Raw genomic sequence first — 13,714 nt, forward strand, 5'->3', positions numbered from 1 at the left:
TACCGAGAGTAAACTACTACACCGCTCGGTATGAACGATACAGAATAGGGCCCCAAGTAGGGCTAACGGAAGTTATTGAATGTATTCAAAGAAGGGCAGCATGAATGGTCAAGGTTTTTTTGATCCATGGGAAAGCGTCACAGCGATTCTGAAGGATCTGAACCCACAGACTCTTGAAGACAGATGTAAACTATGCTGAAAAAGTCTAGTAACAAAGTTTCAAGAGCTGGCTTTGAATTATGACTCTAGGAATATACAACAACATGAGATTAGAATAACTGCAATATGCATCAAGGCATTCAGACAATCATTCTTCCTGCACTCCATACATGAATGGAATGGTAAGAAACCCTAATAACTGATATAACGGGACATAACTTCTGCTGTGCACTTCACAGTGGTATGCATAGTGTGGATGTAGAAGTAGATATAATAGTTCAGATGATCATGAAAAAGTAAAACTCAGTAAAGAAAATGAAATAGTTGACTAAAATAAAAATGGTTGAACTTAATTAAAGAATATGAAATTGAAGGCTATTTAAAGAGAAAGATTCATTAATTTATTTAAAAATTGCTTGTACATTAAGAGGTTTTCTTATTTTTATACTGGGTGGCTATAATTAAAGTGCAGCTACTCACAGAAGTCCAGTGCAAGCTGTAACTATCTTATTGCAGTGACACTTGGGAGAGATTCTAATGCATTAATGCAGAACTTCTTTTGCTGGAAAAAAATTAGTTCCAATTTTTGCCACCAGGTGCAAATTTGGCTCTGTGAATGCAAGAGGTGTATAGAAATATTTCCATATTTGATTGATTACGAATGGGATTGGGCAGAAAAGGTCAAACAAATGAGAAAGGCATAAAGTTAATTGTATTATTAACCACTGCTTACACAGTTTGTTTGATATGAGTGTTGGAGGTGGTGGTGAAATGCTGTATGGTGCCAGATGTACACCTGGTGACCAAAATTGGAGCATTTTTTGTGTGCATAAATCAGTCCTGCATTAATGGATTAGCATATCTATCAAGTTTCTCAGTCATATGATAATTACAGGCTACACTTTACCTCTGTGAGTAGCTGAACTTTAATTATAACCATCCAGTACAACTACACAGTTCAGAAAAGCTGGTGGGGAGGGGAAAGATCCAGGGGGGCTCGGGTAATGAAGCAACCATTGAAATCAAGTGTGTTATCTTCAGATGGCTGTTGTACCACAGGGTGGTCTACTTTGCTCTTGGTCACAGAGTGTACTGCATTTGACTGCTGTTATCCCATTCACACCAAAAAATCACTCCCGCAGAGCCTGGCCACCCGGTTAGTGTGTAACTGCAATGACAAAATGCCCTTGCTCAGTATGTTGAGGGTCTCACCAAAACCTGCACAGACGGGCTTTATCCCCCAGACTTAGTCCACTGTTTCCCCTCAAACCCCCAATCCTCCCACTGGCCCCAAGAATGAGACACAAAGGAGTGTCCCCTTGATCACCCAGTACCACCCTGGACTGGAACAACTGAACCACATCCTTCGCTAGGGCTTTGATTGCCTATCATCATGCCATGAAATGAAGGACATTCCGCCCGAGATACCTCCCACCCCTCCTAAAATGGGGTTCTGTCACCCACCCAACCTCAACAGCATTGCTATGGTAGCAGCCCTGTAAACAGCTTGAGGTACCATGGGATACAAAATGAGCTATTACCTCCTAGTCTGTGCACAATATGTCCATGACATACACACATCAGCAGTACCATTTGTGCAATGGTGCCATGAGTGTAGGGAGTGGACCAATGAGGAATGGGGTCACATGCTCTTCTTGGATGAGAACAAATTCAGGCTGAGGAGTGATTCTGAATGTACCCTCATATGGTGGAGGTGGGAATGCGTAATGCACTCAGGAACATTGTCGAACATGGTTGTTTTGGTGGTCCAGCTGTTAAGGAGTGGGGAGGTATATTGTCACTTGGGGATACTGACTTCCCAATCTTTGAAAATGATACACTGATCGGACAACATTATTGTGACACTGTATCCCTTACCCACATACCTCTTTTCGGTGTTTCATTCGGCCCTGACTTCTTTTTAATGCATGACAGTGTCCAACCACATCAAACAGTGGAGATGGAGCAGCTCTTGGAACAAGAGGATATTCGACCAGTTTCCCCAACTTAAAGCACATCGAGCACATGTGGGATGCATTGGGGAGATGTATTGCAACATCTCCACATTCACAGCAACCATCCAACAGTTGTCAGCTGCATTGGTGGAGGAATGCAATGCCCTACCACAAGAACTCCTTCCCAACATTGTGGCCAGTGTGGAAGCACATTGCAGTGACATGCATTGCTGTCTGTGGTGATCATACAACCTATTAAGATCCATGTCCCACCTTTTGTAATGTCCAAGGGACCATCGTAAAGTACGGTGACTTAGTGTAGTTATTGTTTTCGAATAAAAATTTTCAGTTTGTCTCACCAGATATTTTGTTCAGTTACCTTCGGTAATGTATTTTAGCATTTCTTTCCCTGTATGTTCCAAGTTTCATTGAGCTATATTGTTTGCCTGTGACACAATGTGCAAGTTACTTCCGCCAAGTTTCGTACACCAGTGTACAAGTATGTAGGGGTAATACTGAGGAGCTGTATGAAATAGGACTGTCACATCAAATCATTAGAATGGAGGGGGAATGGAAGACAGATTTGTCACACCTCGAAATGAAAGTCTATAAGATATGTAACTGGTGACTTCTTCTAGAATTTTGTGTTAGTGTTGGGAGTCAAGGAGGCATGACAATAGAAACTGAACAAATTAGAAGAGAGCCTGCTAGGATCATAATAGGTCAATATAGATCATACAAAAGTGTAACAGAATTGTTCAGGGAACTTGAATGATGATGATGTATTCTTGCAAAATTGTGTTGGGAAAATTTAGAGAATCTGTGTTTGGAGAAGACCATGCGACCAGTATGCTTGCCATTACCGTATATCCCATATAGGGATCATGAGAATAAGATATGAGAGATTAGAGCAGGTAGAGAGACAGTCATTTTTCCCTCTCTTGATATGCAAATGGAATATGACAGAAAATCAGTAACATTTGTATGAAATACTTTCTTCCACACACTGTACAGTGGAGAATATATGTAGATGCAGATATCTCACACTGAAAATTTGTTAATTTGTGGATCCTTGTGTATTAAAACTTTTTGTAATTAAAATTTGTTTGATTGTCTGTGTGAAGGCTAATTTTAAAGAAACTACTATTATTGTATTGATGTTTTTGTTTGATACTTCTCATGATCACTGTGGATTCTTTTGTGTAAATCTTATGTATTAATGATGTGTTCTTTTGAAACAGATAAATTTGCTTTATCAAGATATGCTGCGTAAGCGACAAGAAATTGAACGCCTTGCACGCGCTGGGAAGTTTAAGTATGAATATGATAGTGATGAGGAGACTGATGGAGGCACATGGGAGCATAGATTACGGATGGCTGAAATGGAAGCTACGCAGTTGTGGGCTGAAGAACTGACTAAAAAGGCTGAAGGAAAGCATCATATTGGTGATTTCTTGCCACCAGATGAACTGGAACGCTTTATGGAAAAGGTTTGTAATTGATTTAGCTCCTAAAACATATGACGAGCAATTGTTAAGAGTTCTCACCTTTCAGAGTTAATGCTATGAGGATGTTGAGCTGCTACTCCTGCTGTTTTGGCAGTTCTAAAACTGTAAAGAAACACACATTGTAATTTTGGTACACTAATAATTTGTATCACTAACAAATAGCAACAAGTTGGTATTTAAATGATACTGATTTTTCTCAAGATGTAAATATGTCACTGCTAAACATTATTCTAAAATGAACTTTGTATTTATTGTCTCCTGCTCTCTTATTTGTTTATGGATTTTGCAGTACAAATAGTACAAAATATATCTCTGTGAAAACAGTTTACAGGGTTGATTGGGTTTGAAAGTGGCTTTTCATAACTGAAGACTAATATGTATTACAACATAAGATTGGGTTATTCACCTTCATATGATTCTTTTGTGACTTAAGTTTAACAATATGGCATGTTTTATGTTCAGTGGGTTCACAGCATGACATGTAGAAAGTAATGAGAAACAATCCTTTAAAAAACAATACTTTTAGAGATAGTTTCCAGGAGTACCAATTATTATTTGTCCAGTAACTTGTTCACTTCCTCAACCCCCCCCCCCCCCCCTCCATCTTGAAGACCCCTTCCTCCTTTGCTCCCTTGGATGTCCGTACATTCCCTGACTGCCCCCTCATGAGCACACGTGGCTGCTAACCCCCCCCCCCCCTCTCCTCCCCAACTTAATGTGCCTGGACGCCCCGTCATTGCTCTTTTGCCCCCAACCCCTCCCAGTTGCTCGCATACCCCTTCCCTGCCTCTCGTAGCTTGCACGCACCCTCTGTGCCTTTCATAGCTCACACACCCCTCCCTCCCTGTAGTTGCCCGCACACCCCCTCCACGCCCCTTATTGCTCGCACACCTCCTCCCTGCTCCTCGTTGCTCATGCGTCCCTGCCCCACCTCTCATTACTCGCACGTCCCTTCCCCCCCTCGGTGCTCACATGCCCCCTCCCCACCCTAATGGCACGTTGTTCCAAAGGAACATTGGCCGCATATTTTAGGTGAAGGTACAGCTACAGAACAGTTTAATATTGGATATTTTACAGTGTGACGCATACTATAAATACATGTACATGTACGTTTTTAAAAATTTTTGTAAGAAGTTTTCTTTACTATTATATAAGGCTGCAGCATAGTAACATTTAATGGGAATTTTTTTTTAAAAAAGTGACAAACATAAATCAATAATAGAGGAAGCATTGAACCACAGACAGGCTCAATGAAAAGATTGCTAAACATTTAAGCCTTCAGCCAGAGGGCCTTCAGAAATAGAAAACACAAGCACATCTCACACACACGTTGGATACAATCTGTGGCCACTGTGAACACTATGAAAAACTGTGATCACAATTACTTAATTTTGACAATATTCTGCTGTTCTGTTAGCGATGAACAGCCTGTATCCTGAGGATGGAAAAAATATCGGCGGTATTTGGTTGAGAATCACCTGAAAGTTTACTGTGCATTTCATGTTGAGGGCAGGATGATAAATATGTTGAGGCTGTTAAGCTTCATTCTGACATAAATGTCTGGCAGGACAAACTTAACTGTCACGCATTGAATCACTGTACGTAAAAACCACACACACACACACACACACACACACACACACACACACACACAGAGAGAGAGAGAGAGAGAGAGAGAGAGAGAGAGAGGGGAGGGGGGGGGGGGAGAGGGTTCCTCGTGATTGTCACCACTATTAGATTCTGAGCATGTGGCTTCCTTATACTTGTATACAGATTATTCTTATGTTTATTGGAAATTTTCTGTGAACCACGTAATGGATTAAATCAACACATTCATTTATAAACTGCTTCAGTTTAAATGGAAAGCTGACCAGCATAGCAGAGTGCCATAAAAGGGCTTTTCATGGGTCAAATATAATGCTAGGTTTCTTTTTTAGTTTCAGGCTTTGAAGGAAGGTCGAGAACCAGATTTATCTGATTACAAAGAATACAAACTTAAGGAAGACAACATAGGTTTCCAGATGTTGCAGAAACTTGGTTGGACGGAAGGCCAAGGTCTTGGCTCTGATGGAACTGGAATAGTTGATCCCGTTAACAAGTATGTTGAAATATATATTGAGGTACTGTAGTGTATGCATTTTGAAATACAAGTACACCTAAATGGATTATTTACAATATACTAGTGGTTTACTTATATTCTAACATAAACAAACCTTGTGTATTTACATGGTACAATGTACACCCGACACTTATATGGGAAGACACTCTGACCACAAAACCTTATGCTCCTACATGATTCAGTGACTATTTTATTTATTTATTTACTCTACATTATAATCATTTATATAATTTTCTGTACAAGGTCATATTTGCTGCCTAATTTGTGTTTCTAGATTTAGTTTAAATAAAGTAATAACTCTGTGGCTACAATATAGCAAAAATTATTATTAGTATTGTTGCTATCCCTATTTAATGCTGCTACTATATCTACCTCCGCCATTATTATCTGTTATATGTAATTATAGAAAATGTTCTTGCTGTTTAACAGCTTTTGCATTGTAGATTCTTCCGTCATTCAGTGGCCCCCTAGTCCATTCACTGTTGGCTCAGTGGGCACTGCAGAGGACACTGGGAAGGAATCTGAAATCTTCATCCATTTCAATTAAGGATGCAGTCTTTCTTTGCCTGCCCATTTTCCTCCTGGATGCAGTCTTTCTTTGCCTGCCCCATTTCCCTCCTGGATGCAGTCTTTCTTTGCCTGCCCATTTTCCTCCTGAGCTCCCTGGTCACTTTTGAAAATCCTTTCGATGGTAGGCAGTGCAAACTTCGTTAATCCATTTTGTTAAATTTTAGATGAGCAACAAAACAGTTTCTTAAAAGAATAGTAGAAAGTCATACAGGTAAAGGTGCTAAATGCATAACTACGTTGTAGAAGACATGTTATTGACAGATTGGGGAAATACTTGCACTTCCAAATCTCTCTTTGATAATGGAGTTATTTGTTATTGGAATTAAGGGGTTTCCACAAACAGACGGAGTTTGATGTTTTCATTGCCTACCATCACCTTGTTCCTAGGGCACATTGTCATATTCAGTGTCGATCTTTGCTGTGTGACAATCCATGTCATCCTGATATCTAGGATTCTTTCAGCATGGAGACCTGTACTTCAATATTGGTGCTGTTCCAGTAGTGCAGGGGGAATATATTGGTTCAGATGATGATGTGCCTCCCAACCCATTTTGGACACAGCGTCATCAATATTGTTGAGGATCTGCTAGGTTAACTTGTGGTTAGGGTTCCCAAATTATTTTTAACCAAATTCAATACCTTTTCCAAATGCCACTCAAAAATTAAGGACCAATGAGTCAAACTCAGGACACATTGAATTACTGTTGATATAGGCTTAATAATAATTTATTTTCACATAAACTACCACACCACTGATGAGAAATTAAAAACAGAATTGCTTATTCAAGTTAGATGTAAATAAAAACAGATGTCACACATTCTGCATTGAAGATGATGATACAGGCTCCTGGTCCTTCAGTTCTTTGTAATGGTGTGTATTTGCTCTAAGAATTTATTTTTGCTAAGTATCAAATTGTAGAAGCCCATATAAATGAGGCTAACGAACACAGTTTTTATCTTTGTCAAAGCTTTTGTTATTTCTAATTTGAGTCTGTTTTCATCTGCTCACAAGCTTTAATTGTATTTCAATAGTTGCATTAGAACCTAGAATAGCTAGTGAAAATTTGATTGAGCTTTTAAAACGTTCATTTTGCTTTTTGTGAAAATCAGTGAAAATTCCATGCTATTTTTCATTGAACCTAACATTTGATTTAATATTACATCCAGCAGCTAACTCCCTCCCCTGCGGATCCGGGAATAAGAATAGGCACGCTGTATTCCTGCCTGTCATAACAGGCCTTTATGTAATGGTCCCCTGTAGGGTTTGACCTCCATACTTCCAAATTTTTCTGAAGAGCAAGCCAGTTGGGGAAGGGAGCCTTCATGGTGTATCGTGCATTGAGATGTTTCACCCCCTTGTTCATTTTCGTATTGGAGTCCTGCTCATTCTCCATCTCTTGGGTGAGGATATATTCCTGGGTGCGGTTTCTGCCATGCACTATGCAGTGTCGCTTTCTGCACTGATGATGACCATGGACTTCTTTGCGCCTGATATCCAGCACGGTAGCCAGTCCAAGGACTCGCTTCAATGCGCAGAAGAATGACCACCAATCATTCCCCTCCCTGTCCACACCATGGAAGGGGTAGGGGGGGAGGGTGAAAGGCTAAGGATGGCAGAGAGACTTATTCACCCCAGTTCCTAGTTTGTACAAAAGCTGATGGAGAGTCTTTCATGATGATGAAGCCTCAGTTATTTGTTGAGCATTTAGAGGACAAGTTTGGGGACGTGGAGGGTTGGTCCAAAATGCGCTCTGGGGCAGTTTTGTTAAAAACAGCATCCTCCACCCAGTCAAGGGCATTACTCGCTTGTGACAGGTTGGGGGATATTTCTCTTACCATCACGCCCCATAAGAGCTTACATATGGTCCAGGGCATTATATTCCGCAAGGATCTTATTTTGCAGTCTGATGACGAGAAAGATTTTGACAATGTTGACTGGAATACTCTCTTTCAAATTCTGAAAGTGGCAGGGGTAAAATACAGGGAGCGAAAGCCTATTTACAATTTGTACAGAAACCAGATGGCAGTTACAAGAGTCGAGGGGTATGAAAGGGAAGCAGTGGTTGGGAAGGGAGTGAGACAGGGTTGTAGCCTCTCCCCGATGTTATTCAATCTGTATATTGAGCAAGCAATAAAGGAAACAAAAGAAAAGTTCGGAGTAGGTATTAAAATCCATGGAGAAGAAACAAAAACTTTGAGGTTTGCCGATAACATTGTAATTCTGTCAGAGACAGCAAAGGACTTGGAAGAGCAGTTGAACGCAATGGACAGTGTCTTGAAAGGAGGATATAAGATGAACATCAACAAAAGCAAAACGAGGATAATGGAATGTAGTCGAATTAAGTCGGGTGATGCTGAGGGAATTAGATTAGGAAATGAGACACTTAAAGTAGTTAAGGAGTTTTGCTATTTGGGGAGCAAAATAACTGATGATGGTCAAAGTAAAGAGGATATAAAATGTAGACTAGCAATGGCAAGGAAAGCGTTTCTGAAGAAGAGAAATTTGTTAACTTCGAGTATAGATTTAAGTGTCAGGAAATCGTTTCTGAAAGTATTTGTATGGAGTGTAGCCATGTATGGAAGTGAAACATGGATGATAAATAGTTTGGACAAGAAGAGAATAGAAGCTTTTGAAATGTGGTGCTACAGAAGAATGCTGAAGATAAGGTGGGTAGATCACGTAACTAATGAGGAGGTATTGAATAGGATTGGGGAGAAGAGAAGTTTGTGGCACAACTTGACTAGAAGAAGGGATAGGTTGGTAGGACATATTCTGAGGCATCAAGTGATCACCAATTTAGTATTGGAGGGCAGCGTGGAGGGTAAAAATTGTAGAGGGAGACCAAGAGATGAATACACTAAACAGATTCAGAAGGATGTAGGTTGCAGTAGGTACTGGGAGATGAAGGAGCTTGCACAGGATAGAGTAGCACAGAGAGCTGCATCAAACCAGTCTCTGGACTGAAGACCACAACAACAACATGACGAACTGCGCGCCAGTTTGAGTGGAGAGTTGTTCATTTCGTCCAGCATGTTCATTGGGGTCTGAGGGATAATCAGGTTGCCACCGGTGCCTTCATCTTGGCCTTCAAGGGTGATATATTGCCTGAGAAAGCAAGGTGATGGTCTACAGCTGTGACATCAAGCCTATATCCCTCCCCCAATGCGGTGCTTTAAGTGCTGGAGGTTCGGCCATATGTCTTCCCACTGTAATTCCATTGTCACATGTCGAGATTGCGGACGCCCATCTCATCCCAATACTCCATGTGCCTCGCCTACCATCTGTGTAAACTGCAGAAAGCATCATTCACCTTGCTCACCATACTGGAGGATTTTACAGAAAGAGAGGAAAATCATGGATTATAAGACCCTGGACCAACTGTCCTACACTGAGGCAAAAAGAAAATCTGGAAGGCTCCATCCGATGTGCATGACAATGTCTCTTATGCCGGCGCTATAACTGCAGTTCCAGCCCCATCCGTTGCACCAATTCTGGTCAACTCTCAGCACTGTAAGACTACACCTGTCTCCTTGATGGTGGGGTGCGCTTCCCTCACTAATGCTCCTCCACTACTACTTCGAGAGCAATTACCCCCCCCCCCCCCCCCCCACCATCCTGGACGTCCGTCCCCACTTATAAGCTGGAGAAGCTTTGGCTCCTCTTGCTCGGAATGGGTCCCTTGGATCCCTTCCTTCCCAGGGTTCTCCTAGTGGGAAGTATGACGCCCGCCAGTGGCTGAAGTGCCCAGAAGCAGCTGGTTGTAGGGCTTCACAATTCTCCTCAGTTCCAGAGACTGGATCCGTGAAGCCCTCCCAGCCAGAGAAACCAAAGGAGCAGCAAGAAAAGTAAGAAGGGAATACCCCTAAGACCAAGGAGATTGCGGTCGCATCCTCACCACCACTGTTACCCACCAGCTCTGCGTCTGAGGATGAGATGAAGATTCTGGCACCCACCGATGACCTCAATCTCACCTCTACCTCAGACGTGGTGGTTCTAGATTCAGGCTCTCCTTCGGTGGCAGTAGATGACCCAGTGGCATAATCTGCCTACTCGATCCCCACATGCCTTTTTTGGCTGCGGACGATGTCGTTCTTCAGTGGAATTGCAGCTGTTTTTTTTCCACCACCTTGCTGAGCTCCAACAAGTTATCAGCCTTCACCATTTCTTTTACATTGCTCTCCAGGAAACTTGGTTTCCAGTAATGCGAACCCCCACCCTCTGTGGCTCTTGGGGTTGTTATAAGAATCGGGCAGCTTATGGGAGGGTATCTGGTGGAGTCTGCTTCTACGTCCTTAACTCTATTTACAGCGAGTGTGTGTCCCTCTTGAAACACCTTTAGAGGCTGTCGTTGTTAGGGAGTGCACACCTCAGGCTGTTACTGTCTGCAGTCTCTATCTTCCATCAGATGGTGATGTCCCACAGCATTTATTGGCTGTGCTGATAGCCCAACTGCCGCCACTTTTTCTGTTAATGGGGAAACTTTAATGCCCATAACCCTTTGTGGGGTGAATTGGTGGCAACAGGCCGAGGCACTGTCCTTGAGCAAGTGTTGGCACAGCTCGACATTTCTCTCTTAAATAATGGTGCCTCCACACATTTTTGTGTGGTGCATGGCACGTACTCAACCATCGACCTTTCAGTCTGCAGCACTGGCGTTCTACCATCCGTCCACTGGCAGTTTGCATGGCAACTTGTGTGGTAGTGACTACTTTCCGATCATTCTGTCGGCTTCACTCTTCTAGGTGCCTTCCCAGATGGGCTTTGAATAAGGCTGATTAGGACTCGTTCGCCTCCATTGCCACTGTAGAGCCTCTTTCTCATGACGCCCTTAATGTGGTGGTTCACATGGTCACCACTGGCATTGTTTCTGCAGCAGAATCTGCAATTCCCTGTTCTTCTGGGTTTCCTCGGTGGAGGACTGTGCATTGGTGGTCACCAGAGATCGCTGAGGTGATTCGCGATCGCAGGTGGGCATTCCAACATCATAAGCGACACCCATCACTGGACCACCTCATTGAATTTAAGCGGCTCCGTGCCCGATCCCAATGCCTGATTCGCTGATGGAAGCAGGAGTGCTGAGGAAGGTATGTCTCCACCATTGGCATCCGTACCTCTCCATCACAGGTATGGGCCAAGATTAGGCGACTCTATGGCTATCGGAATCCCGTAAGTGTACCTGGGCTTTTCCTAAATGGAACAGTCTGTACTGACTCCAACATGATTGCAGAACGCTTAGCAGAGCATTATGCTCAGAGTTCCGCTTCTACAAATTACCCGCTGGCCTTCCGCTCCCTGAAAAAGCGGTTGGAACGTCCGAGCCTTTCATTCCATACGTGCTACCCAGAATTATACAATGCTCCATTCAGTGAGTGGGAATTCCAAAGTGCGCTAGCCACTTGCCCTGAAATGTCTCCCGGGCCAGATCGCATCCATTATCAGATGCTCAAACATCTCTCGGTGGACTGCCAGTGACATCTCCTAGACCTTTTCAACCATATCTGGGTCGAGGGTGAGTTCCATTCTTAGTGGTGGGAAAGCATTATCACACCAGTGTTGAAGCCTGGCAAATACCCACTGGAGGTGGACAGCTACCGCCCCATTAGCCTCACCAACAATCTGTGCAAGTTGCTCGAGCGTACGGTGAGTGGAGGTTGAGTTGGCTACTTGAGTCTCAGAGCCTTCTGGCTCTGTCTTAGGATGGGCTCTTTAAGGGCCACTGTGCCACCGATAATCTGGTCTGCCTGGAGTCTGCCATCCGTATGGTCTTTGCCTGCCATCAGCATCTGGTTGCCGTCTTTTTTGACATGCGGAAGGCATACGATACAACATGGCGACATGACATCCTAACCACGCTTCATGGGTGGGGTCTTAGGGGCCTGCTCCCGATTTTTATTCAGAATTTTCTGTTGCTCCGTTCCTTCCTTACGCAAGTTGGTCCCTCCCAAAAGTTCCTCCCGAGTCGAGGAGCATGGGGTCTTGCAAGGCTCTGTCTTGAGTGTCTCTTTTTGGTTGCTATCAATGGGCTAGCTGCAGCTGTTGGAACGTCCATATCGGCTTCTGTATATGCTGATGACTTTTGCCTGTACTATAGCTCCACTGGGATTGCGGTTGCTGAATGGCAGCTGCAGGGTGCTGTCTGCAAGGTGCAGTTGTGGGCCATCACGCATGGCTTCCAGTTTTCGGCTGCCAAGACTTGCGTCATACATTTTTGCCGGCGTCTCACTGTTCACCCTGAACCTTGGCTTTATCTTGACGGCAAATCTCTTGCTGTTTTGGAGACGCATTGGTTTTTGGGATTGCTTTTTGATGCCCGGTTGACTCATATTCAGCAGCTTAAACAAACATGCTGGCCGTATCTTAACACACTACGTTGCTTGAGTCACACCAGCTGGGGTGCCGATCAGTCTACCTGTCTCCGACTGTATCAGGTGTTGAGTCTGTCCTGTCTCGATTATGGGAGCCTGGCCTACGGTTCAGCATCATCTTCCGCATTGCAGTTGCTTGACCCCATACTTCACTGCGGGATCCAGCTCGCAGCTGGTGCTTTCCACACAAGCCCTGTAAACTGCCTACTTGTGGAAGCTGGTGTCCCTTCATTGTGGATCAGGCGCCAACAACTACTGGCTGCTTATGCTGCACATGTTTGTAGCTTGCCCGGGGATCCAAATTACAGATTCGTATTCCCGAACTCGGTTGCCCATCTTCCAGAACGGCGGCCCCAGTCAGAGTGTACGATCGCGGTTCGCGTCCAGGCTCTTCTCTCTGGGCTTGAGTTTTTCCGTCTCCCACCTCTTTTCCGGGCCCATATACATATACCCTCGTGGTGTGTGCCCTGCCCATGCCTTCGGGTGGATTTGGCACAGGGCCCAAAGGACTGAGTCCCTCCTGAAGCCCTCTGCCACTACTTTCTTTGTGTCCTTGACACGTTTCATGGCTCTGATGTAGTCTATGCCAATGGTTCGATGGTTGTTGGTTTAGTTGGTTATGCTATTACTCTTGGGGATCATTCTGAACAATGCACATTGCCAGCTGGTTGCAGTGTTGTCACTGCAGAGCTGGTTGCCATCTCTCACGCACTAGGGTATATCTAGTATATCTGCTCCTACTCAGGTAAGTCCTTCGTCGTCTGTAGTGGCTCTCTGAGCGGTTTCCGAGCTGTCGACCAGTGTTTTCCTTGCTCTCGTCTGTTGATGGCTATCCAGGTGTCCATCCATACTCTTGACCGTTGGGGCCGCTCCGTGGTTTTTGTGTGGACCCCGGGTCTTGTTGGCATCCTGTGTAATGAACGTGTTGACACTCTGGCCAAGCAGGCTATCGGTGCACTGGCCCTGGAGATTGGCCTTTCGGAATGTGATCTCCAGTCTGTATTGCAGCAGGAAGTTGGTACCTGGGGTGATGAATG

At 43.9% G+C, this 13,714-nt stretch overlaps 1 protein-coding gene across 2 annotated transcripts in view; it reads left to right on the forward strand.

Annotated features, from left to right (window-relative positions):
- Positions 1-13,714, forward strand: part of LOC126094602 (SURP and G-patch domain-containing protein 1) — a 169,494-nt gene that overhangs the window by 116,994 nt on the left and 38,786 nt on the right. For both annotated transcript variants that reach the window (XM_049909075.1, XM_049909077.1), the window contains exons 10-11: positions 3,356-3,604; positions 5,560-5,720. In XM_049909075.1, coding sequence (XP_049765032.1) covers positions 3,356-3,604; positions 5,560-5,720 — 410 coding nt within the window. The remainder of the gene's footprint in view (positions 1-3,355; positions 3,605-5,559; positions 5,721-13,714) is intronic.

Source organism: Schistocerca cancellata, chromosome 8, assembly GCF_023864275.1.
Source record: "Schistocerca cancellata isolate TAMUIC-IGC-003103 chromosome 8, iqSchCanc2.1, whole genome shotgun sequence".
NCBI lineage: Eukaryota > Metazoa > Arthropoda > Insecta > Orthoptera > Acrididae > Schistocerca > Schistocerca cancellata.